The sequence below is a fragment of the Actinia tenebrosa genome, unplaced genomic scaffold, assembly GCF_029948245.1.
Source record: "Actinia tenebrosa isolate PJP-AT-01 unplaced genomic scaffold, QUT_ActTen_1.0 PGA_scaffold3__52_contigs__length_22856419, whole genome shotgun sequence".
Lineage (NCBI taxonomy): Eukaryota > Metazoa > Cnidaria > Anthozoa > Actiniaria > Actiniidae > Actinia > Actinia tenebrosa.
In genome coordinates this window covers 8,734,907-8,762,453 of record NW_028292580.1, presented here as the reverse complement: position 1 = coordinate 8,762,453, position 27,547 = coordinate 8,734,907, and the positions used below count along the sequence as shown (strand labels likewise).

The 27,547-nt window shown below is 37.0% G+C and overlaps 2 protein-coding genes across 2 annotated transcripts in view; both read left to right on the top strand.

Annotated features, from left to right (window-relative positions):
* Positions 1 to 92: 92 nt before the first annotated feature.
* LOC116292343 (mannan-binding lectin serine protease 1) lies at positions 93 to 13,810 on the top strand. Its single transcript, XM_089035119.1, has 12 exons — positions 93 to 470; positions 661 to 1,772; positions 1,919 to 1,968; positions 5,721 to 6,080; positions 6,776 to 6,898; positions 7,328 to 7,470; positions 7,617 to 7,818; positions 8,194 to 8,367; positions 8,651 to 8,827; positions 9,082 to 9,249; positions 10,326 to 10,572; positions 10,863 to 13,810. The coding sequence occupies exons 2-12, from the start codon at positions 1,759 to 1,761 to the stop codon at positions 11,260 to 11,262; spliced, it is 2,058 nt and encodes a 685-aa protein (XP_088891245.1). The 5' UTR covers positions 93 to 470; positions 661 to 1,758; the 3' UTR covers positions 11,263 to 13,810.
* Positions 13,811 to 17,769: 3,959 nt separating this feature from the next.
* LOC116292345 (endothelin-converting enzyme homolog) overlaps positions 17,770 to 27,547 on the top strand; it is a 30,738-nt gene continuing 20,960 nt past the window's right edge. The window contains exons 1-14 of the mRNA XM_089035664.1: positions 17,770 to 18,495; positions 21,602 to 21,798; positions 22,021 to 22,275; positions 22,403 to 22,468; positions 23,028 to 23,141; positions 23,239 to 23,328; positions 24,216 to 24,349; positions 24,582 to 24,807; positions 25,153 to 25,251; positions 25,449 to 25,526; positions 26,409 to 26,512; positions 26,715 to 26,773; positions 27,036 to 27,087; positions 27,161 to 27,228. Coding sequence (XP_088891790.1) covers positions 18,180 to 18,495; positions 21,602 to 21,798; positions 22,021 to 22,275; positions 22,403 to 22,468; positions 23,028 to 23,141; positions 23,239 to 23,328; positions 24,216 to 24,349; positions 24,582 to 24,807; positions 25,153 to 25,251; positions 25,449 to 25,526; positions 26,409 to 26,512; positions 26,715 to 26,773; positions 27,036 to 27,087; positions 27,161 to 27,228 — 1,858 coding nt within the window. The 5' untranslated portion in view covers positions 17,770 to 18,179. The remainder of the gene's footprint in view (positions 18,496 to 21,601; positions 21,799 to 22,020; positions 22,276 to 22,402; positions 22,469 to 23,027; positions 23,142 to 23,238; positions 23,329 to 24,215; positions 24,350 to 24,581; positions 24,808 to 25,152; positions 25,252 to 25,448; positions 25,527 to 26,408; positions 26,513 to 26,714; positions 26,774 to 27,035; positions 27,088 to 27,160; positions 27,229 to 27,547) is intronic.

The following is a 27,547-nucleotide window of genomic DNA, read 5'->3' as shown; positions in this document are numbered from 1 at the left end:
CCTCCCCTGTCGGCTTGGTAACCTCACACAGAGATCCACTACGCATGCGCAGACAAGTTTTTTTTTTGCTTGATTGCATCCCGCCAAGAACGAGTTCTCAAACGTCTTGGTGGATGATATAACAAAAGACATGGCCGCCATGCTGGATGATATAACAAAATACATGGCAGCCATGTTGGAAGATACAACACAAGACATGGCAGCCATGTTGGAAGATATAACAAAAGACATGGCCACCATGTTGGATGAAAAAAAGATCTCAAAGCGTGACGCTTCTAGTGCTCCACGTCAAGAATACCGTAAATTCCCACGGTAGATTATATTATTCAATTTTCTGTTTTGAATGGAGTTAGTACAGATTTAGTGGTAGTTCATTATGAGTACAAAACCGCGTCTTTAACCTGGTGTAGACCATTACCTTGTGGCTGTATGTATTTGTATTCTAGCCGACGACGTTCATCTAAACCGAGGTAACGACGTGTAATGGTGTGTAAAATGGACATATTTTTTTTCTCTATATTTTTTTATCTTTTTGAAACGCAAATGTAGATTAACTTTACTGAATGACATCTACCTCTACAGTGTTCTTTCTACGATTTTATGCAAACGCAACATATGTTTTATATACTCTTTTTAGCGTTATCTTCTTATCTTTTTCAGTAAGAAACAATTAAACCTCAACCATTTGCAGTAACAACAACAATGACAGCAAAACATCAACAACAGTAAAAAGAACAACAACGAGATCAACAACAGCTGTAAGGAAAAAACCAAAAACAACCACACCAACATTGGCAGCAGCAAAACGATCTCAACAACAACTTAACGAATCGTGACGAGAGCAGCAATGACAGTAACAGCAAGCCAATGAACAGAAGCAGAAGTATTAAACAACAACAACAACAACAGTCTGTCAGTTGAGTCAGTACATCCCTATCGTTATTTACTTGGAGTGTTTTTCTCAACTCTGTGTCTGATATAATAAACGTAAAATATAACGTCCTTCAAAAGTCTGCAATTAAATACTATTCTTTCAAGAAAGCTTAGCTCAAATTTAATTAATTACTGCGTCCGATATCTAGATCTCCTGTCTAATGCTGAGGAAGTCGACTAGTCAGATTGATATCTGTCCCTAAGGGCAAATCGTTGCGTTACAAGGATAGGTGGGCTCAGGTCCAAGGATACTTCAACACTTGAGGTTTTCGTGTTATTTTGCTGTACAGTCGTGCTGGTAGAGCAAGTACGCTGTTGATTTTTGACATTCTTTACGTTCCATTCAAACAAAAGACTGATTGAAATCCTCTTAATAAAAACCTATCTAAAGTAAATTGGTATTCCACTACAATCCTCCACTTGACCTTCACAAGGGTTTATTCACCCTAGAGCTGTCAACTGGAGAGTTTCTCATTTTGGCGGGAAATTCTCATCTCCCGCCAAAGTTTTCAGATTCCATGATTTTTCTTCAAAGTGTTAAGGCTGATTGCTCCCTGCCAGTAATAAAGACTTTCAATGGATGTGACCTCATTCTGTTGAGCCATTCAGAGGGCGTCTGGATATCAGATGAAGAGCCATTCAAGAGCAGCTGTCATGGCTTTCAAGAGCTGCCAATCACTCGACCTGATCCGGAGCTGAAACGTCATGATGAACGCTCCACTCGGCGCGTGCCATAATCAGGAATCAGAAGCCTTGAATTTCTACGCCCGAGTTGTGCGAACAACGACGTGAATAACCACTACGACGAAAAGCTCACTTTAAAACATGGACTTGACCAGGTATAAAGATGTTTTAGTGGCTCCTTTGCTTTAAAATGTTACATTTTAGCCATCAGTGTACAGATTTACCACTGGTATTTGCGTATCTAGTCAACAACTCTTCGAAATCTAAGGCGACTCACATTGCTGTTGTGTTTTTTTTACAGATTTTTAGCGTCTTTCGTTCTCGTCGCCCTGACCTCGTGGTCTTTTTCAGGTACAGTTTTTCACTCTGCTAAATCAACCTTTACAGTGCCAACCTATTCGTTCAAAAGTGCATTTATACTCAAAGCAAAACTGTGGAATTTGTATTGTAGCTATGTTGTTTAATATAGTTAATAGTTTATAGTACATTGCTTTATTTGCCACCAGTAATTGCCTTTAGTCCGGAACGGAAGTGATTCAAAAGGAAACGTCTCAATACGTAAATTTTTTTAGTATTTCCTCTTACTATTGTGTGTAAACCAATGGAATGTTACTCATAATCCTTCAAACGCATCATCATTTACTGTTTTTTCAATATTAGAAGCTTTACGCGTTTAACAAAGAATTAGAAATGTTTCTTATTTGCAAGCTGGGTCCATGGAACATACTTGGAAGAAAGTTGTCAGTCTTGTCATGGAATGCTTAGAAATGACAAGCACGCGTTACCCAAACCTATATAATACGAAGAATTGATAGTTAGAAAACTTTTAGCTTGTCTTATCTGCTCATTATTTGGGAGCAAAGTATTTATTGAAGCACCGTGGTCTTGCAGCAAGAAGTTGTAAGACGTCCGCTGTCTGGAACTAAACTGTGAATACACGCACGCTTTTCAAATGTTCCTAATCATAATACGACTGGTTGTTCGTTCCTCTCTTCACCTTATCTCTCATCTAAGTATAAATGTTTTTTTTTGTAGGAGTCATATTTTTAATGCATTTCGTTATCAGATCAATATAAGCAGTTGTTTATGGCTTTCAACGAATTTAGCGCGAAGGGAAAGCGTTTATTTTTGTCACAAATGAATGGACTCTGGGGTTGTATTACAGATCACTTATGTAGAGGCTGGGCTGTCTAGACAATCCTTATGAGACGAATCAGAAATCTTCCTTGATTCTGTCAACCTTTTAAGCACAATTCCACAGTATTATAGACACAGAGTCATGAACATTCATTTTCCCTAGTGAAAACTGATAGAGAAGTTTCCCACGGGAAATGAATAACACCCTGATTCAGCTGGTATAAGTAGATGGTTTCCGCTGCGCCATAGTCGCTGTTTCAAGACTCTCCAAGCTTTAAGTTATCTAGCTAAGATTAGCACTAAATGCCCTCAGCTCTTTGAACGAGAGTCGAATTTCCTAGTTCGTGTACTGGGGAGTTTAGAGAGAGGAGCATCCTTTGTTTTCGAGCAAACAATCTGTGTTTTGGCTGTACACAAACTATGATATGTGTCAACAAAAATCTAATTACTATAACGAGTAGAATGACACCAGTACTCAAACTGAGCGTTTTAGACAATTTCGATACGTTTTCCAGCTGTGATGGTGACCTCTTAGTCGAGGGTGATTGATTGATATTAGAACTAACTGGAAAGGATAGCTTTGCAACTTGCGTTATCTTGGAAAATGCATCAAAGAATACTTCTCTGTAGATTATAGTTTTCACACAGCCAACCTTAGTGGCGCGAATAAAAATTCACACAGCTGGCAGATTTAATTACTTTGCATTAAGTGCCCCGATTCACAATTTGCAATTGACTTAGCTAGCTATTGTTTTCAGAAACTTCTTCCAATGAACTTCTTATCTCTATGTTTCGATTGGCGCTCATCCAAAAATGAATACACAAAATTGTTTTGGAAAATCTAGAAATCAATGTCTACTACTTAGGTCAAAGGTAAACTTGCGGAAGTCGACTATATTGCTACAAGTATGGGAGCTTTGCTGTTGAAAATTATCTAGAATTGGTCTGTTGGCTTGCTCAGACTCGGTTATCTTACCCTACATGCAAAGAACCAATTGACCAGATAATAATTCAGAGCATGTAACCATACCTCCAACTAGGCTGAAGTGAATAGACTTCTTTACCTTGGGCGTAATGTTTTTCCATTCCAGACCACGTGTCTTTCTAGACCACGTGACATTCCAGGCCACGTGGCATTCCAGACCACATAACATTCTAGACCACGTGACATTCCAGACCACGTGACATTCCAGACCACGTGTCATATTTCCTCAATCAGTTGCTGGTAAAGAAAGGCGTAATACACAAAAGTATTTGCCCACGTGGGTATGTCACGTGGGTATGGTCACGTGCTCTGACTATTGTTATTACGTCATTATTACGTCATTTTAGTTCTCTATATTTGTCTAACGACTTAAAGTCCACCCGCATGCGTTCATTGAATGCATGATAACAACCGAAACAACAGACCACGGGACATACCCTTCACTATTATTTCTTTGTTAACAAGCTTATGAGGATACATTTACTGATATATCTTATTGAAATGATACTCAAACCAGTGACACGATTAAATGGTCTTAACTGAATTAAACTCAAAGCTCAAAAGATTTCTCGGGGCAATAATTAGAAAATCCTCAATTTTTTAAAAGCTTCTAAATCTTCTATCATATTATTAGCTTTAGCTTAACTCACCTTGACTTTACTCTATTTTTACGCTAGGTCAGTGAACACTTATATCATATTCAGGAGCGTTCGTCTTAATAGGTCAAGCGTCCGCATAACTGTTTTTGAGTGCCAACACACGACACGTGGCACGTTGCATTTAATTCTAGCATATCCTTTTCCTCGCAAATACTGCTACGTTTAGAATATTCTGGAGCAGTCTCGCTCAATCCTTTGATATCTTGCTATGAGTTAGTACAAGATCAACTCAATCCATGCCATAGAGATGCATATATGACAACAACGAAAAATAACACACACAAAAAAAACAAATATCGCAACGACAAAAACCTGTGAAACACCGACATATAAATATGACAACGACGACAAAAAAGAAAGCCGGCAATACCGACAATGACTTGACAATGCTGACAAAAAAACTAACAAACCTGATTTACACACACATTATCTCAGTCTATATTCAATAATAGTAATGATGATGATGATGATGATGATAAGTCTCTTCTGTGTCTTCCTGTAAGTCTGAGAAACTCAATACTTTCTTCCTTAAAAGCTAGATTAAAACGATGATATGGCTTTAATCGAGCGACTTGTAGGTGTAACTTAGTAACAGCATTAACACAAGCGTGCATTACCACAAGAAACATGCGCAGACTTGGTACAGAGCTACTCAAAACTACTTAATTCTAAATTCCAATTCGTCTGTGAGTTAGTCGTGCTCTGACTTAGATCAGCCCAGAGGCTGCTTCAGGGTTCAATAAAATTTGACTAGAGTTGAATGAAGGTTTAAGGTGTGCGCGAATCGTGAAGCAGGCCTCAATGAAAAGCGAGAGACAATTACAACTCTTGTTTTAGGATTCACGGCTAGAAGCTTTGAGAAACTTTACTAGCTTGTGGCCTTGGTGTCACGTTTCATGCCTCAGGCAAGGAAACACTCCTAGTTGTGCGTAATGCAATAATTCTTTTTATCGTATTGAATACGGTTGTAAAGGACGACGAATGTTCCTATTTGAGGACATTTACAAAGTTGGCTGACCCTCACGACATGCACGTAAGCAGCGGCTTAGCACTTGCTGTTTAATCCTTCAAATTTAGCGTTTTGTGTTTTGTGGAGAGAGGAAAGTCAGAGAACCTAGAGAAAAACCCAAAGAAGCAAAGGAAAAACCTATTAAACTCTTCTCACATGTGAAAGGCGACTGTATTAACCACTATTCAACACTTGTTTCGTCATTCAATTTTAAGAACTTGATAATTTCCTCTTATTCACGACTCTTAAAAATACAAGGAATCGTTTTCTATCCAAGGGTTTCTCTTGAGAAAACTCTCCCTTTTTTCTACAGAGGCTCTTTGTGGTGGAAATCTCACTGGATACTTCGGGGTCATCAAGACTCCGAACTACCCAGACACGTACCCGAACTTTGCTCATTGTGTCTGGAACATCAAGGTCCAGAAAGGGTTTAAAATACGCATTCAATTTACGGAGTTTTCCATTGAGCCTTTCTTTAAATGTGAGTACGATTGGGTGCTTCTGCGTTCTAATAATAGTTCAACTCCAAAATATTGTGGCAAGAAAGAAAGGCATAACCCATACAGACCAAGGATATTGACATCACCGACAAACGAGGCGAAGCTTATTTTTCACTCTGATTACTCGAACGAAGAGAAGTATATTGGATTTGTTGCTCATTATGTTGCAGTAGGTGAGTATGTGCACAGTTGGAAGTGAAAGCTTTGCAAGAATTGCGTATTTTTTTTTTCTTTTTCTTTTTCCTTTTTCTTCCTTTTTCTTCCATTTTTTTTTCTTTTCTTTCTCGCTTTCGCTTTTTCTTTTCTTCTCTCTCTCTCTTTTTGCCTTTCTTTTTTCTATGGTTTTATTCATCTGTCTCTCTCTGTTTATTTCTAAGAATATCAAATTTAGCCATGCATTTGCCTTGTTAATATTTCCAGAGCCTTCGTTTCTTCTGACCTGCGGCAAAGAACGAGGGTTCTGGCATAATCCATTTTTTGGCGCATGCACAATTTTCCGGACGTAAAATATAATCAATGAAAATCATAAAACAGAGTTATGTGTTTACTCTTTTTTAATTTCTTTTTGGAAAGTCTTTGAACGCATGCGCTCTTAATACAGAAGTCCAAAAAATCTTGGTCTCAAAAAATTATGCGAGAGCCCTCTCGTTCTTCGCCGGAAGAACGCAGGCTCTGGGTCTGTCATCCATGCTTAGGTAATGCTTCGTTAGTATTCCCTCTTCCAACATATCTCATAGGTATTCTCAAGCTCAGCTGTGCATGCTCTGTTCAATATCAAAGTCATCCATGCCTAGCTAGGCAATGCATTTTTAGTATTCCCTCTTCCAACATATCTTATAGCTATTCTACTGTTCTAATCTTGGTTCAGATACCGACGAATGTAGCAAGAAGAAAGGCCAATGTGATCATTACTGTCATAACTATCTTGGCGGCCATTACTGTTCTTGTAAAGCGGGCTACGAGTTATTGAAAGATAGGAAATCATGCAACAGTAAGTTGAAACACTGTTACCTCAAATTATATGCCGCGTTAGCTGCAAATAGAGTCAATAAACATCGCCCTATGTTTTTTTCGTCCATCGTTTTTGTGGTTAACAAAACCATTCTCTCTGGGCTTCCTGCCTACGAGTCAAGGAAGACTGTAATATTCGCTTTCTGTCCCTATCGAGCAACTTAGTGTGGGGACACGTAGCCCACTAGTGATGAACCTAACATGGCCCAGAGAGTAAGAGAGAAAGTCTAAGGCATTTTCCTCAAAAGGTATATATCTTTCATTTGTATTTTTCTCTTATTTCAACTTCTCTTGGTTCGTTCCCAGTTGTGAGTTAGTATAGCCACAGCTAGCCAACTGCCGAGAAAAAGCATTTTTAACAGAGATACTGCTGATCTTATGATTTACACAAAGGTGTTTTCTGTTTTAGTTGTCTGCAAAAACCAACAGTTGACAGCAAGACGTGGTACAATAATGACACCGGAATTCCCTGGATTATATCCCAAAAATTCCAACTGTGACTGGACGATTTCTGTGGAAAAGGGTTACCAGATTACACTGTATTTCAAACAGGTATGACATGCAATTCTCAATTCAAACACCCTATTTGTTTTTGAATCTATATTTTTTCAAATGAAATGTTCGGTTTTATGATGAGATAAGAAATGCCAATGAATTTTTATTGAATTAATTGTAGCCACTTTTTTGTTTGAGTATAGTTCAATATCGAAGCCCACCCCGAGGTACCCTGTCCGTACGACTACCTCAAAGTGTCAGCGGGTATTGGTCGGCGATATGGCCCACTATGTGGCAAGACACTACCAAAGAATATCACTTCCTCTGGCAACTACATGCACTTACAGTTCGTGTCTGATGCTACGGGCGCTTATAAGGGATTCAAGGCTTGTTATGAAACACATGGTGAGTAAGAGATGTAAAGTTTGTCTGATTATGAGCCAGTGGACAAATGTGGTCAGCGATCAACCTTATAATTTTCCTTTCTATGAGCCAGTGGACAAATGTGGTCAGCGATCAACTTCATATTTTTTGCTTGCCATGAGCCAGTGGACAAATGTGGTCAGCGATCAACTTTATATGTTCTTGTTTGCAATGAGCTTGTGGGCAAATGTGGTCAGCGACTAATTTTTTTCCTTGCTTGAAATCCTTTACATCAATGAAGAACAAGTTGAACATGGATTTGCGGCTCGTCACTCTTTAAGGGCTGGCGGCATAGCGAAACTGACCATAACCAATTCTATTGGCTAATTTTTTTGCTGTTAATTTCTTCCATAATAGGAATCATTTGTCCCAAGCAGAGCGCACCAGATAATGGCAAAATGCAAGGCAACAGCTTCTCCTTCAAGGATACCTTACAATTTGAATGCCTACCTGGGTATCAGTTATTTGGCTCGTATATAAGGGAATGTCTGAACTCTGGACGCTGGAGTGGTGTCACGCCATCATGCAGACGTAAGCACAAGAAAAAAATGGGAATTGAATTATTTCTCATGTAAAACGATTGTATTGTTTGTGCCATGTAACATGGCTGCCGTCACGTGGTGGTGCAAAACCTCTATAGGATGTCACTCGATATTCATGCAAATGGCTTACTTATAAAGAACGTCTGCACATGTTATCTGCGCACTATTCCTGCGCACTCTCTCTCTCTCTCTCTCTCTCTCTCTCTCTGCACATGCTCTTAGTGTTTATACAAATTAGTTCAAATGAGCACCCATTTTTACGTTTCTTTTAGGTCGTACTTGTGGTCACCCAGGGATGCCCCAACATGGTTCTATGATATCCCAGGGATTTCGTTACCTGGATAACGTTACTTACTCGTGTAATCAATTCTTTGAACTCCATGGTGACAGCGGTAGGACGTGTCAGGCTGATGGCACTTGGACCGGCTCCATCCCGAAATGCATTGCAAGTAAGTCACGTGCTACACCAACACACTTCCTCTATGGGAGGACATCATGGTTCGATAATGTAAAACAATATTCAAAAGCAAAAGTTTAAGTTGTATCCATATTCATGTGCCTTCTCATATGCATCTGTTAAACAATGGAATGATACTCTAGGGAATGACACATGGTCTGAAATGGAAAATAACTTTACTCCTAAATTATATGAAAAGATATATTTATTATTACTACTAACGAGTGCTTGAATCTTCATGATCAGCCTGTGGTGAAACGCGCTTCAACAATACTCGCAGACAACAGTGCCGACAGAGGATTGTCGGTGGCCAGAATACAGTCAAAGGGGCCTACCCATGGCATGTGTTGATAAAGAAAGATGGTGATGTTGCTTGTGGTGGATCGCTGCTCAATGAAATTTGGATCCTCACAGGTAAAGAGTAATAGGGAAAGTTTTCATCTGTACTAGGGTCCTTTATGGTCATCTATTGAATCCTAATTTAGATCTGTTTGCCCTACTCATCCATCCTTCCATCAATGTATTCATGCATCCATCCATCCATCCATCCATCCATCCATGCATCCATGCATGCATCCCTGCATCCATGCATCCATGCATCCATGCATCCATGCATCCCTGCATCCCTGCATCCCTGCATCCATGCATCCATGCATCCATGCATCCATGCATCCATGCATCCATGCATCCATGCATCCATGCATCCATGCATCCATGCATCCATCCATGCATCCATCCATCCCTCCATCCATCCATCCATCCACCCACCCATCCATCCATCCATCCATGCATCTATTTATCCATCCATGCATCCATGCATCCATGCATCCATGCATCCATGCATCCATGCATCCATGCATCCATGCATCCATGCATCCATGCATCCATGCATCCATGCATCCATGCATCCATGCATCCATGCATCCATGCATCTATCAATCCATCCCCATTAACGATCCTTAAAAGTATTTAAAAAGAAAATAAAAAGCTATAGGTTTTGCACTGATGACAACTAATATTTAATCGTTTTAGTTCTACGAAATATATCTAATTAACCTATTATCTTATTTCAATTGTATATTTATTGTATCAGTGTAGCATTTGTATATTTTACATGATTATCATTTGTTAATATAGTTTTTACGGCCTCTAGGTAGAGCAACATTAAGTTTTTTATCTTGATATTGATAGAGTTACCGTGCTTAAATAAAGATTATTATTATTATTATTATTATTATTATTATTATTATTATTATTATGCCTCCATGCATCCATACATTCATGCATTTTCTCTAGTCTTTCTTTTATCAGTCCTGCTAGTAGTTTCACTTACTGCCATTTAATTATATTCACTTGCCCCCGCATCAAGTTTCCGCCAATGTTTTCTATATCAGTAATCTCTTTCTTCACAGATAACCATGCCTTCATCTTTCTGTCCCAAGTCTACCTTTTGCAAAGTTAATTCAAATGTTTTGCCCTTCTTTCTTCAGCTGCTCACTGTGTCACGGACAGAAAAGCAAATGTGTTAAACATCAACAGGTTCCAGATCCTTCTTGGCCTCTACAAGACTTCTAAAACAAACGAGATTCAAGTCCAGAAGAGGAACGTCTCACAGATCATTACTCACAGTGGATTTGACTACATGACTTTTGATTCTGATATGGCACTGATAAAACTTGATGGTGAGATCGCAATTACTGATCATGTTAGACCTGTCTGTCTGCCACACGGCGCAAGGTGAGTTGCATTGTTTTTTGGTGAGAGATAATTGAATATTTTGATCAAGCCTTGTTAAAGGTAATGTAAAAGAAGCGAACTGGAATTAATGTGTTGCTCGTTTGCTCGTTTGCTCGTTTGCTCGTTTGCTCGTTTGCTCGTTTGCTCGTTTGCTCGTTTGCTCGTTTGCTCGTTTGCTCGTTTGCTCGTTTGCTCGTTTGCTCGTTTGCTCGTTTGCTTGTTTGCTTATTTGCTTGTTTGCTTGCTTTCAATTGCTTAATTCCTAATTTTTCGTATCTGATCGTATTTAGCCAACACAGTATCATCCAACCATCGAAATTTGGCATGGCTGTAGGTTGGGGGAAAACGAGTGGCAGAGACTCGTTAGCCAAGACTAGTGGTCTTGCTGACACGCTCAAAGAAGCATGCTTACCAGTTGTCTCCCAAAATGTGTGCCAGCGTGCATTCTTAGATGAAGGTTACACTGTCACTCGAAACATGATCTGCGCAGGGCACGCTAGTGGTGGGAAAGACATTTGTCAAGGGGATTCCGGTGGTGGATTAGTCTTCTTCGACAACCAAAACAATAAGTGGGTCCTTGGAGGGATTGTTAGCTGGGGAAGTAGCCAAGGTTGTGGTCTTCCAAACAAATATGGCGTCTACGTTAAGGTGACAAATTTTATTGGTTGGATTCAGAGAAACCTATTTTAGACGTTACGAACTAAAAGAAACTTAGCATAGTATGGTACTCTGTATAAAACGAACTAAGACTCCAACAGTACAGCAGTTGCATTGGGCTTTCTACACACTGTGAGCTGGAAACGATGCACTGTGAACTGGAAAGTGTGATGGTAGTATAAAAGCAACATTGGGATATAAACAAAAAGTGAACTCAGTCTAAAGGAAAATGGTAGATTACACCTTCTTGGGACAATGAATGAATTATGAGCCATGGCGAGAGAAATTAGAAAATTTCTAGAAGTAAAATCATCTTTGGATCCCAGTGGAAACGGGTCTTTGTGAATGGTAATGGTACCCTTTTTTATTTTCACATGATGAACAACCATGACTGAATCTTGTTCTGGTTAATGCCTGATTCTGGTTAGCCTCGCCACGGGAACACAACAACATCTAGAAATAAACGTCTTGGATTTTAGGCCTGAAAGAATGGTCTTGGCCATGAATTTCGTTGGCATCACTTGGACCAATTATAGTACCCCTCTGTTCGCTGAAATGTATTTTTACAATACATTATAAGCATTATATTTTTTTATTAAAAAGAAACTTAGCTGTGCTAAAAGTACGTAGTACATTGGCGGTGATGTTTGATGGAAGAATCAAACTACTTCGCGAAATACTCGATTGACAGCACTAACCCGTGGTAATTAATGAGATACAGGCATTCCTATGCCAGTTAAATGACGAAGACATGGCGGCCATGATGGTGGAATAGACCATTTTCGACTTCCAAATTACCGCTGTGTTTCTTGATTACAGACTCATTTACTCAGGGTTAGCCTCGTATAAGTGTCTAAATACTCACAAGTACCAATGGTAAAGTAAACACTTCACAACTTCATCAATGCAATTTGAAAACCACGGAAATTCTTTGGAAAACACAGATATTCTATATAAAATCAAGGCTTAAACCTGAGCATAGAACTCGAATCTGGAGTAATAACAAAGGAGGTTTATAATAAATTCTTTGATGGATCCCACCAACATGGCCGCTATGACGTATTGAAAACTAACGTCAGTGCAGCACTTCATCATAGGAAGTAGTCAATTTCGATATGAACACGCAGTGCACTGTCGGAATTTCTCCAATCCTGTGACCAACTTTGCGAAGACTTCCATCCATAATACCTGCTATGTCCCTAAAATTCCTTCATGGAAAGACTAGATTCTTTAGATATTTTCTATTAGATTGCATATTTTATATATTTAAAAAATCCGTGTCCATCAGTTTGATCGTGTTAGTCATCCCGAGGTCGAGGGCATTGGAGTTAGCATTGCAGTACATTGTTGAACTATCCTAAGGGACATGTTAAAGATGGCGTCTATTTCATCCCTCAAACAATCCCACAATACACTGCAAAGGCTACACGACTCAGGTTTTTCCTCAACTTCGAAATGGCTTTAAATACAAACTGTTTGCATGCATATGTATTACGCTAGATGCGAAAGTTTTTGCACATGGGAGGGGAGGGTAACGTTGTGGTAGAAATAGAAAAAATTCACAGACCTGGAAAGGTACGCAATAAGGAACTTTTAATAAATTGTCAAGGGAGGGGTAGGGTCTCTAATGACTACCATTCTCCCTACCTTCCCCTCCCCCTCTTCTTTTCTTAAAGTCTTCTGCTTAGTTAGCAATTATGGGATACTAATTTTCTAGATCTTTTAATACTATTTTAAAAAAAGATGATGAAAATCAAAATTTATAACAATAGACCCCTTGCATCAATAGACCCATTGCATGCGACGTCAAAGCAGCTCAATTTGGACAGCAAAACAAAAGAATTGCAATCTCATGAGAACTGGAAACTTATTGTTATGTCCTCTAAATAAAGCTACATTCCGACGTGCTGCAAGGGTTCTATTCCAAGAACAGCTCGATTCGGAGGACCAATTCAAACAATATGATTGTATTCTTGTGAGAATAAGAATTTACTGCTTTGTCCTCCAAATTGAGCTTCTCTGAGAATTGTTGCATGGAAGTTTAGTCCGTGAAAATAGGTCATACCTTTTTCCCTTCTTTCCTTCCTTCCTTTCCTTCTTTCTTTCAAACCTCCTTTGCCTGCATACAAAGTACGGCCTATCCCAGTACATCTCCAGTGTAATATAACTTATACAGCACAGCTGACATCACAATAGAGTGCATACCATATATCCGGTCTACTTAGCTTACTTATTTGTGCAAATGTGTGCAATTTCTTATCAAGATTTCCAATGACATACAGTATGCACTCTACCAAAAGAGCAGCGTAAATTATATTGCACTTCTAAGTACCTCAAAGTACACCCACCCACCCAGCTACCCATAAACAAAATTTTTGCTTTTTTTCTAAAAGTTCACTTTCATTAAATATTTTTCACCGTAAAAGTGATTGTCATCTTTCTGGGAAAGTCTGTGGTAGCTTGACTAAAGCACATTCAATAAGTATAAGGTTTTAAATAACTTCTATGTAATCTATTTTACGGGCATGTTTCGGTTATTTTGTAGGTAGAAATAAACAAACCAATAAACTGTCAAAAAATTGTTGAATTTTCTATTCCTTTGTGTGTGCGTTTGATTTTCTTTGTTTGTTAATTTGTTTTTTACCTAATTATCTTGGTCATGGGTGTAATATATTTTCTCATGTCAGACCACATGTCATTCTCTTGAGAATAAGATTCTTTATTTAAGTTGCAACCATATTCATGTGTCTTTTCTTGTGGAACCGTTAAACAAAGAAATGATACTCTAGGGAATGATACGTGGAATGAAATGGAAAATATTACGTTCAAGATAATGAGGTGTATTATATTTTCTTGCTCGTGCAAACTTTCTGTACTATAATTGCACGTGGGCATGCATTATAAGGAAACTTAATTAAAACTTCAGGTTGTTTTTTTCTGTTGATTCATACATGTATCGTATTCATCCGTACGAAACGCAAACTCTACTTTACTCACCGTGCAACGAACGAACGTACGTATGAACAACCCTCAATTTTAATTATGCGCAGAATATTCATGTGTTCCAGTGAAGGTCCGTGGAATTTCAAAGTGTTTGTATTGTTTTCTTTGCCGTTGTTATTCGTTAATATTGTGACGCTGAAATGATGCCAATCCTGGGCAAGTGAGTCTGAAAGTCGCTGTATCAGAAAGTTTAGAACACTTTCGAAAGGAGCAGCAACAAACAGAACATCCGTGAGTACGATTATATTGTTTCTTATGCCTTAACATTATTAATGCATGAAAACTAACTGCATGATTTGTGTCAGTGTATATGTAATGGCTATTTATCTTGGTCATTCTAAGGTAAGAAGGCTAAGACTCGTCGGGATTGGCTTCAATTGCCGTACAGAGATTAAGAGCAGCAACAAAACACACCTAAAAAATTGGTAAGTTAACTACCAAAACTAATTTTTAATATTCTTACGATATAAAAACCAGTATACGTTCCTTTCTATGAAGGTATAAAAGCACCTTGCTTGGGAATCCTGTGGTTCTTCGATCAGATTTCCTAGTCCGAGCGGGGGCTAGAACATAGTTTTCTTCGTACATTTAATTTTTTCTTAATTAGGAAATGGACCCTACTTAAAAGTATCGTAGTTGCGAGGGATAAAAATACAAAAGAAATCTCATTTTTTTTCTCGATAGAATAATTGTGGCTTTTTTTTTTTTTTTTTTTTTTTTTTTTGGATTTCCATGTTAGCCTCCTATTCACGACAGTTTTAAGAAGGCCCATTTGGTTAAAACAAATCAACTTGCTTAGCAAACCAACTGTCTTCTTTATTCGACTCTGTAATCAGTCGCGGACCCAGGATCTATCGGTGCATCTTTACACTTTCCCTTCAATTTTTTAATTTCACTGTGTAAGGGTTTGGGGGGGGGGGGGGGGGGGGATGGGGGCTTATAAGAAACCAAATCCAGCTCAAACCCTTTCCCCGGTTTTTGAAGGAACATATATATTATGCAATCAGCTTCATATGCTTCGAGATTACATATTTGTCCTCGTTATTGAATAAGGTTTCGAGAGGAGGGAAAGTAACACTTTGGCAAATAAGAAAAACAAATTTCTCAATTAGAACTAATCAAACAAGATTGCTGTCAGCTCTGCTAACGGAATTGCTAAACCACCGATAATTGACAAGAAAATTAAGTGCGAGAACGAGCTGGCAGCTGCATTGTCACGTGACCTGTAGAGCTGATCACGTGATCGATGAGAATTATTTCATTGAGCTAGTCACGTGAAGGGAATATATGTATAGATATATAGATATATAGATAGATATATATAGATCGATAGATATATAGATAATACTTATGGGGAAAAAATTATAAATAGCTACGTGTTGGATATTTACATATACGTGGTGGAAATTGTATAATAACGTGAAGGAATTGTTAATGAATTGGAAAATCACGTGACTCAGTAGAATATATCATTAAAAGTTACCAAAATTCACTATTTAATATATGGAGGAAACGAGGTAATCACATAATAGTTTAAAATTTACCATCACATGACGAACAAGGGTATTACATGGCAGAAATTTACAATCATGGACACTGATCCATGAATCAGTTACGCGTTAGAAAAAGATATCAAAACACACGAGAAAGAGGCGGGAAACTCAACATGTTTGTTCACGTGATCATATTAGAGCGAAGAGCATAATCACGTGACCAGGGGTAAGTCACGTGATGAAGAAAGTAATCAACTCAGATTAACACCTAATAATCAGTGTTAATCAACTTTTCACCATAACAATCTTTTTTGAGATTTTGAATCAAATTTATCTTGTTTGAAGTTCGAATATATAGAAGACAAAATATATCTGAATCATTATATTTATATAAATACAGGTTCCTCATCTAATTTCTTTCTTTTCTTTCTTCTTTTCTTTCGTTTTTCTCGTTTCCTTTTTTATATAACTAAAAATATATTAATTTTCAGATATTTTTCTTTTTAACGAATGAAGTTTAATTCTTCAGGTAAAATTCGCATATTTCTGGCCGTGCATAGCATTTGTATTAGCAAAACGATTCTCCCTATAAATTGAATGGTTTTTAAAAATCACTTATTTTTTTATTAAATTAAATTAGTCTGTTTCTTCAAATCATCTTATTTAAATCTCACTCTTATTTTGATGATTTTAAGTTTTCTAATAGTTCTTCCTAATTTTAGTTTTTTTAGATATAAAACATTGGCTGATATGACCCAAGGTCGCGAACAAGCAATAGAATAATTGCCGTGAAATATACGTCATTGTGCTCTAGAATATAGGAAATGATTCTGAGGAGTTTGCTTGTTTTTGTCGTTAATATGTGTTAGGCAAAATATTAAAAAAGGTACAAAGCGTGACTTCAATTAGCAGTGTCATATTATTTTCTAGGTTCCTATCTTTTTTTTATTTCTTTTTTCTTATATTTTTTTACTCGTTTTTTCTTTTCTTTCTTTTTTTTTTTTTTTCTACTAAGCTCATTTTTTTCCTTTCTCTCTTTCTCTCTAACCTCTTTTTCTCTTTTTCTCCACTTTAACCTACCGTTAATCGAATTTACAATTCTTTTATTTGAAACTGCAAGTCCATCCATCCATATTATTAATAGTATAACTTCTTACAAATCAGTTTGAATCTCATTTTAAAATCGAGTTAGGTCATGCAATTTTGACGTTTTCTATAGCCACTTCTGATGGAATAAGTCACTGTATCTGTTTTAAAATGGAATAAAAATATATCTGGCACAGATTGAAAATATTTTTCGGCGGATTTTGAGATTGATTGCATTGGATTACCAAGTTTAAAGCTAATTGTACAAAAAAGTAAATATTGGATGAGAGTTTATACTAACAAAAAATCCAAAAACAGTAGCTAGCGTCGTCATGGTCGTAAAGCATTTGTTTAAGTACCCTTGGAAGTGCATTTTAAGTAACAAATTCGTATTCTTATCTCGCATCTTCACTTAGGAGCCAAAAAGACAAGCTTTTGTTTGGAGCCCCCTGAATAATTAATGTTAATACAGATTAGTTTGAACTAATTGGACTATATAGAGGGATTTGTTTGTGGTGACGATAGCAATTTGCGAGTTACAACAAGTAATCGCTTTTTCTATTTCACTATTTTACTCTGCCATGGATTAACACCGCGGCTGGCTAGTGTTTTCAAAACAAGCAAGCTTCCTTGAAAAAATATATTTTCAAGCTCGCGCAAATCAATCTATGTTCGCGCATTAATGTATTCTTTCACAAACAGACTCTTTTCAAAAAAAAAATTTCTTTCTTTCTACTTTAGTAGAATGTAACGATTTTTCTAGTCATATTTTACTCGAAAGCACATATATATATGGGACAATCACTAGCGATTCTGTTTGCCTATATATAAATATATATGAATCGTTGTTGCTAGCCCAATAAATATTTATAGTAAATGAAATGTTAAGTTTAGCATGTGTGGATGGTTGTGAGATGTGTTTGGGTTAAGCCCAGGCGTAGTATTCACCTAGGATACAAACTGTTTGTAAAATCGCACTGACAGGTGGTGATTGTAGTTCAAAATGGATCGCTAATTATATCAGTGGCTCACTGTGGTCAACTTTTGGATCACATCCCTCTTCAACCTAATTTCAATAACTGTTCGCTCCCAGCGTAGCTTAAACAATAGGGAGGTGGAATAGGTATAAGAAGTCAAATAGTAACACTGGTATTGTGATTCAAATCGTTAGCGAGCTACGAAGCGAATAAAACTGCAGTGATCTGGAGCGGAGTTTACGATCCTGGCGGATAATTCGCAAATATCAAGGCTGCAATTATAACTTTAGAGAGCAAGTTAGCTCACACTTTTGGAAGCCAGATTTTTTTGTGATTTACTCCCTCTACCTTCGAGGACATTGTGAAGCTGAAGTTTTAGGAGAAGTGTAGCATGAACGATCAAAAATATAGTCTAAATAGCGACGAAGAGATGAATCTGAACTCTCATAACGGTCCATATTCTCCTGATGCGATGATCGCGCCAAGCAGCCGTAATGCAGGAACAGTCCAAGCTAGCCACTCCAAAAGGCCTCGTATTTTCATCTTAATCATTGTACTTCTCCTAGTGACCTGTGGTGTTCTGATCCTCTTGTATTCCCTAGAGCGAGGGAGACGAATCAAAGCCGAGAACCTTAATCAAGAACCGCACTTGAAGACACTTTCCAATCAGATCTGCACGACCGAGCACTGCATCCACACCGCCTCAGGTACTAATTTGACAAGTGTAATATTGAATGTGTTCGGCAAACGCTCTTTTTTCCTTTTAACTGTTTTGTCTAGCTTCCTCCCGAGTGTGTCAGATTCTATGCAACATTGTTTTCCCAAAATTTGAATTTTTGTTTCTACAAAATTAAAAATAAGAGCATGCAGCGCGTAAAACATCCTCTTCTTCCGACAACTGTCAAATCCACAATTTTTCATCGATTCTTATAACCTTACCTCCTACACTGACACTAAGTTAAGTAAATTTCTATTGAGGCTTGATCGTTAACCCTTTTTTTCTCTATTCTTCCACTGTTTCTAAATTCATACACCTATATATTTGTGTATATATATATTTTTTAAACCTCCCACGTCCAGAGTTTTAATTTACCCGAGAAGAAACCCTTCAACAGCTGTTAAAATATTAGGCCAAATAAAAAATATCACTGTAGAATTGTTTGAGATTTTGACAATATGATGATATTTACTATTTCCTTTATCGATTGTATTTTAGCGCGTTGTTAGGGGAACTACCGCTTAGTGCAACAAGACAGGTGAAGGTGACCCTTATAGAAACGATATTAGTTAAGTTTTATGTGTGTTTACGCTCAACTCGCCCAATGAAGACTTTTGAAATAATCAAACCTTCCTAACGAAGATCTAGAAAATTCGATAAACACATTTAATCGTTTTACTGCTCTCAAAATGAACCAGCTAGCCACAAAAAAGACCCGAGAGCTTAACAGTATTCATTCCACTCGCGATGACAAATTAAACAACAAGCCTCCTTGAAAGAACCAATGAGAGAGCATTATTATAAGATGGCAATTTAGTCGAGCGATTAAGTAACTGTGTATTTAATTAGGCAGAATGTCTTCACTGATATATTGGCAAGACTTATTTACACTTAGAAAAATGATGTAACATATTACTAAATAACCGTTTGCGGTTTTGACTATGTCAATACAAATAATTCATCGATCACAATTCAAGGCTCTATTTGTGTGTGTCTTTGTGTCTGATCAAGAGAATCTATCGCTTGTCTATTTATCGGGATTTTCCTCTTGAGATCGCGTTTTTAATATGCTTCCTTCGATATCCTAAGCTGATAGGGTTAATGCATAAAAGTATTTGGTTTTTGACAGCAGATTCAGTCTGCGATTTATCACCAGTAGAGAAAGCTGTCGGGAAGCTAGTCCTAATGATAATAGATATCGATGCCCATTCTTTGGACGCCCGCCCAGCTTGAAAATAACGATCAGTGAAAAATAAAATGGGAAGAAACATGGTTTATTAAATGAAAATATCGAAAGTTTTGCTTATATGAAATTGAAGGAAAAGTGGTAAAGAAGAGGGAAAAATTGCAGGGAAGAAAAATGGTAGGGAAGAAAAGGAAAGGAAAGGAAAGGAAAGGAAAGGAAAGGAAAGGAAAGGAAAGGAAAGGAAAGGAAAGGAAAGGAAAGGAAAGGAAAGGAAAGGAAAGGAAAGGAAAGGAAAGGAAAGGAAAGGAAAGGAAAGGAAAGGAAAAGAAGGAAGGAATCGGAAAAAAGAATTAAACAAAAGGAAGGCAGAAAAGAGGTAGAGAAAGATGTGAGGGACGGGAAGGAGGGAAAGTTAGAAACAACTGAAAGAAATAAAATAATAAATGGAACGAAAGGAAGAAAGAACTACATCTTTTTATAAACGCCTAAACGTCTATAAACTTGATAATGCAGTACAGCCGATCTGTGAGTCTAAAACCTTTTTTCATATGGCCGTATCATTGATCTAGCTAATGCACTCACTCTGAGTCAGTCGACGTAAAAAAATCAGTGATTTCAATCAATAATCTAATGCATAATGTTACTCTCAACTTCGTCTTAGGGTATAATCTTATGGTCTTCCTAGCCTCCAGAGCAGGGTACTCGCTAAGGTTTTTGTTGATTTGGTTTTTGTTGCTGTCTGAGAGGGGTATGTGTGTGTGTGTACGTGTCAAAAGATTCTAGCCGAGGGAGAAACCCTCTACTAATAGGGGACACCTAACCGATATAAAAATTATAAAAATATGCAATATATATAACTAAATAAGATAATTATAATATAAAGTATATATAAGTATAAATTGTTCTAAAATAAAAATTCTAAGCTATGATACATATAAGTTGATAAAATATAATCTCTAATAACTGCTTTTAACTATTTCAAAGGAAGCATCCTTTGCATCCGTCATCAATTATAAAGAGGCTATGGTCTTCGCATGGTAGTTTTTTCACTCTAAGTTTCATTAAGAGTATCCCTTATCTTCATTTAAGGAAGGCGTTTTCAATAATTGCCTAAAACTTCGAATCAATTTTCGTAGATGAATGGATCGCTGGATTTGACCGAATTATGAATCCTTGAAAGAGTCTGATAAGTGCACCGATAAAATAACGATTTATCAGTTTGATTCAAGCTCTGGAGTCTATTATCTTGATTTCTGTCATCTAGAAGCACTTAGTAATGATTTCGTTCATTGATAAGATCATGGAATCTTATGTGGTTGGGTAAAGGTCTTGACAAATACTCATAGAATATTCATGTGTTCAAATGAAGGTCCCAAGAATTTTACAATGTGTTTATTATCGAAGTTGTGCATTTTTTATTAAGCCGTTCGTATTTGCAAATATTTTAATTTGACGCTGATTTGAGTCTAGCCATGCGTAAATGAGTCTGTAATCAAGGAACACAGCGATATTTTACAACCTCGAAAAAGGTGTTGTTAATATATATATATATATATAGGAATAAGGAATACATAAAGGAATACATTAAAAGACAAAAGAAAAAATTCAGCTTCAGTGATCTTCTTTTGTTTTTTAATATAATTCCTATCCCACTAAATCACTAATGTTCTATTTTCGTATGTCAACGTTCTTGCAAGTAGCTGTATATATATATATATATATATATATAATATTATTATATAATATTATTGTAAATGCTTTGGATTGTTAGTGGATAATAGCGCCATATAAATAAATTTTATCAATTAATAAATTAATAAAATTTAATAAAATATTAATAAATTTTATTTATTTATTTATTTATTTATTCATTTTCATTTAAATTAACAACTATCCTTTTCCATTTCAGCCACACTGAAGAACCTAGACAAGAAAGTCAATCCTTGCGATAATTTCTACATGTTCTCGTGTGGAGGCTGGAAGCAAGAACATCCGATACCAGACAGCATGTCGTCATGGGACCAAGTTGAAGAAATAAAACTACAGAACATCAAAACCTTGAGAAGACTGTTGGAGAGTAAAGAAACACGTGACAAATATTCTCAGGTAACTATAGTAACCAGAAGAAATGTAGCACTGAAACTAGTGCATGAGTTGCATGTGTCCCGAAATTATCTGGGGAACTGGATGAACTGTCTGTCTGCCTGTCTGTCTGTCTGTCTGTCTCTCATCATTTGAACCGACGTTTCTTTTTCTTTTTTTCTTTCTTTTTTTTTTTTTAATTCTTTTTTTTTTTTTTTTTTTTTTTTTTTTTTTTTTAATCTTTAGAACCCAGCCGTCCTCAAAGTCTACGATTTTTATGACGTTTGTACGAATACCACTGCAATCGAATCAACCGGAATGGCTCCTTTAAATAACACGATAGCAAAATATGGATCGTGGAACATAACGAACACCGGAGCCCAAGGATCGTGGGATTTTGTAACGACTTTAAGCAACATTCAAAGAGATCTTGATATAAGGCCATTATTTCGTATTAATGTCTACGCAGATGAAAAAAATTCAAATATTCATAGGATAATGGTAGGTTACCATAGTTACATGAAATAATGACGTCCGTTAGACATTAGTGTCACATGACTTCATAAAGTCACGTGACTAAATCAAATGATTGAAGTAGCTCAATACTTGTTGATTTCAATGTCTACAGATTGATCAAACCAGTCATGCTATCACACGACAAAGCTACCTTGCTAATACGTCGTATCATTTCAAGGTATGATATCGGTTGATAAATATTGTTTTCCACCATGGAATTCCGTCTATAATAAATCTCTTTATCTAAGTTTCTTGTCTTCCTAGCGCTTTCTCGCTACTTGGAGACACTTTTCACTCAACAAAAATAACACGGCATTCAATATTCTATGCACGCAACGCTCAACTCACCTGTTGATTTTTACGGAGGGAGAAAACCGGAGAACCCGGAGAAAATTTCGTAGCATAGGAGAGAACAACACATTAAAACAAACTCAATTCACATATGGTGACCACAGAGCTCGAATAGAGGTTTTGCACCATACTTTACGGCAGCCATGTTAGATGGCAGGAAAAATATTATAGTTTTACATAAGAAAGAATTCAGTTCTCGAGAGCAAAGGGATTTTATTTTTCTGCCATCTAACCACAGGCAGCCCAAGTAGTATTATGGGTGTGGGCACGTGATGGTGCAAAACCTCTATAGGTGATTCCAGCCTTTGGAACCACAGTGGTGAAAGACGACGCGTTAACAGCATACGCCGCCCATGCTGGGTTACCCATACTTTGTTTCCTTTCAGGTTCGAGATGCATACAGAGAACTAATGATAGATATTGCTATATTACTGGGTGCAACCAGTGAGGCAGGTCCTCAACTATTCGAGATATTCAACTTTGAGAAGAAACTATCGGAGGTAAGGTTTCTACACATAATAATATCTTCTGGTTATGCACAGCTAACTATGTAACTATAAATATCCATCTCCCATTATTTTAAATTACTCTTTTTAGATATCACTGCCCAAGGCAGAAAGAATGGACAAGAGTAAGCTATACACCTTGATGACAATAAAGAAATTAACGAACCATTCAGACAACCAGGTGAGTAACAAAGAAACAAACCGACACAACTAAAAATAGACCTCTTTATCTTGGGAGTAAATGTTTTCCTATTTCACAGGCCATGTGTCATTCTCTTGAGAAAGATACTCTCAGGGCCACAGGTTTGTTAGCATATTGCTACAGTCAACTCTCGTTACAGCGGACACCTTCGGGACCGTCACTTCATGTCCGTAATAGCGAGCGTCCGTAATAGCGAAAATTATTTACGGTCATTTCTTTGTCAGTATTTTTGTCGAGTATTTTTCTCCTGTCCGTAATAGCAAGGAGTCCGTAATATCGGGGTGTCCGCAAGGCGAGAGTTCACTGTATTTAGTGCTACCCTCAGTAAATAAAGAGTTTACTTACTTACTTACTTACTTCATCATGTCTTCTCATGATGCACAACTGTTACAGAAATAAAGAGATAACTAGCTAAAAACTAGTGTGAGCTGCGTCGGTGTTTCTAATGAAACAGTAATGATAAAAGGGTAAATTTTACACCTTGAAAAGATGAAAAAACTTACTGACGTTTCGGACGCTAGTCCTTCGTCGGAGTAACAGCCACCTGAAAATGCCACCCTTACAGAAATGATTAAAAGGAGACATATGGGGTATGAAAGCATTACGCCCACCACTAGGTAAAGAGGTCGGCTAAGTGGTTCCTTGCAAGTTACAATCGGGATATAAATTGTCGCCTGAGGGGAGATAATGAGGAAAATCGTCAATGTACCAATCGTCAATGTAAAGCTAATCTATTGTAGTTGGTTCAAACATGTCAATCTTGTTGTTATGCCTTAAATGGTGATGTCCGCAACCAGGTTAAAACAGTTTGCTCCACTCAAATAAAGAGCCATCCAGTATAGTTTATTAGAGTTGTCATTCCACAGATTGATTGGCTACAGATACTCAATAAGATTTTTAAAGACACTAGTCGTAGCTTTAAGGAAGACGACGAAGTAGTTGTATTAGCAGTAGAGTATATCAAGAAGCTTGCAAAATTACTGAAGGACACACCAATAACGTAAGTTGTAAGCAACTAGCTATTGTACACAATTATTTGCTTGCTTGCTTGCTTGCTTGCTTGCTTGCTTGCTTGCTTCCTTGCTTCCTTGCTTCCTTGCTTCCTTGCTTCCTTGCTTCCTTGCTTCCTTGCTTCCTTGCTTCCTTGCTTCCTTGCTTCCTGATGAGCTTTAAGGTACGTTGTTTTAAGGTTTGATAAAGTTGAAGAACTTTCTACATTTTTATTTCCTCAGAGTCATTCGCAACTACATGATGTGGCAGGTCATCGTCGAGCTCGCTCCACAACTTGGTTCAAAAACTCAATCAGCGTTTTTTCGGTTTAACGCTGTTACTGATGGAAGTTCTGGCACTATACCTCCCTGGAAAAAATGCATTAAGGAGATGGGTGTTAATACGATAGGTTATCCTTTAGGACTTGTTTTCATTGACGAGAAGTTCAGAAAGGAAAGCCTTGATGTGGTAAGAATCAACTTACGTTTCATGAACAACAACAGCAGCAACAACAACAACAACACAACAACTATTTTCTATACCAAGTTTGCTAAATTAATAATATTAGATATAATGTGAAAAATCAAGGTAAAGAGAAATATAAACAAAAAATAAGAAGAAGAAGAACTATATATTTTCCACTTGGGCGTAATGTTTTCCCATTTCAGACCACGTGTCATTCTCTTGAGAATAAGATTCTTTTCTTTTCTTTTCTTTTGTCTTCTCAAGCGCAATCGTGAAACGAATGATATTGAAAATGAGACTCAGATACTTCGTAAATAACATCTTCAGATCCATGATTAATTTTTTCAGGTTTCCAAATTGATAAACGATCAACGAGAAGCATTTATTGCCAATCTACAGGACCTAGACTGGATGGATGAGAGTACAAGACAGAAAGCTAAGGAAAAGGTATAATATGGTTGTCATATGCTGAAAGGTATACACAGCGCCTTAAATTTTGGCTGGATCTGCCCTTGACACACCAGAATATTTTGCAATATTGCTCAAATAAGTCGTACGTGGCAAACAAATTTGACTGGGTTTAGATTTACTCATATATGGTCTTGAATGGCAATTTTATCTTTTGTTTACGCTTGTGCACACAGGCTGAAGCAATTCGAAAAAATATTGGTTACCCAGAATACCTGAGGAACCCTGCCGAACTGAATAAAAGATACAAAGAGGTATGTATCAGTTGCAGCTTCACATAATAATCATTTGGACCATATCACTTTATCCTTTGTAGGCAAATGACTGTGTAATTTTTATCAAGTGATTTCTTTGAACCATGTCCCTGGATTGTATTATTGGATCATTTTTACCATTGGAAAATGCTTATTATATCATATGACGGTATTATCAATCCGTATCGCGTGATTGTGAATACTGTTTCATGTGTCTATACAATCCATATCATGTGATTATACCATCATTTTCATGTGGATGTATTTCTTGTCATGTGACTGTACCAACCGTATCGTATCTGTAATTTGGTTGTATCACGTGACAGTATTATCCGTATCAAATGTGTCTGTATCGTTTGTATTATGTGATTTTATATTAGAAAACTCATTAATAATTTATGATGGAAACACAATAGAAATCATGACCATGAAGGTGATTTTATACCTGATATAGATTCGTCTTCATTTGCATGAACTTTAACTTGGATTTTCTCTATCAAACTTGGTTCATTTCGTAAAGAATTCTGTACAATATGAGAACATACATCATCTCGGCTGTGCCTCGTGTTTTATACCCGATAAAACACTCCTGCTCGTTTATTAAACATTACTTATGTCATTTGACCCCATACACCCCTTGCATGGGATGACAAAGCAGAGAAAATGAAACCTATTGTTATGTCCTCCAAATTAAGCTGTATTTCGACGTGCTGCAAGGGATCTATTATTCGCATCATGTACTGCATTTTCTGTCTCGATCACGTGATTGTATCATGCAACTTTATCCTCCGTCATGTGACTGTATTATTTGTCACGTGACTGTATCTTATACACCTTGTCTAATTCGACTCTTATCTCATTTTGTGTGTGTTCTGATAACAGTTGACCGTCAACAAGACATCATACTTTGCGACCCTGTTAAACTTACGTCGCTTCACAGTTTACAAAGAATTGTCTCTCATCAAAGAACCTGTAGACAAAAACAGGTATGGTGGTATTCTTTTTTATTCACTACGTTTAAAATTTCATTTTCTTGCAAGGCTTTCGGCCATATTGTTGTTCTTTATTTTATTAGATATTTTTGATTTTCTAGGTTATGTCGTCATCGCCTTTGAAATGACGTCATTTTCATTAAGATTTATTTTATCTGAAATATCCATTTTTATGTGTTTTGTTTTTGTTTTTAAGATGGATTGTCCCACCACAAAGGGTCAACGCTTTCTACGATAGAGTGACTAACAAAATAAGTAAGTATAAGCAAGGGAGAGACCTAACAAACTCGATCATCCCAAATGTGATGTAAGAGAGAGACATGTGACGTATAAAGCTACCGCTACATCAATCTTGGTTCCTAAACAAACTAGCTTCTATTAAAATTTTATTAAACTTATTAAATTAAACTTTTTTATTTTATTTTTAGTTAATTAATCTCTATATTTCTTTTTGTTTATTTATTTTAATTTAGTCAATTAATTGATTAATTAATTTTATTCTTTTTTTATTTTACAGCATTTCCCGCTGGATTTCTACAACCTCCATTTTTCGACAAAGGGTTCCCAAGGTACATTTCTAAATTTTCTTAAACATAGTTTTATTGTATTTGTATTAACAAGATTTATATATTGCTTCGTTAGAGCTGTTAGCTATGGAGGTCTTGGTATTGTCGTGGCACACGAAATCACCCATGGATTCGATAGCAACGGTAAGTAACTTTTAGTCTAAATTGGTCTTCCTGTGGTAAGCCACAAAAAAGCTGTTATTGCGGTTGAGCCCGCAATGGGATATTCGTTTGTTTGAGAATCACACAAGTGAGGCTATCGGGTCGATATACAATGCTTGTTGTCTCATTTGCATCTCATTTACATGCATCCATAATATATCTACTATTGTAGTGAGCTGAATTCTTGGAGTGCGACCACGTGACTCAAAATCCCTCGAGATATGAATAACAATGAAACAGCCGCCATGTTGGTTGATCTAACAAGAGAAATCAAGATGGCGGCTATGACGTAACATGCACC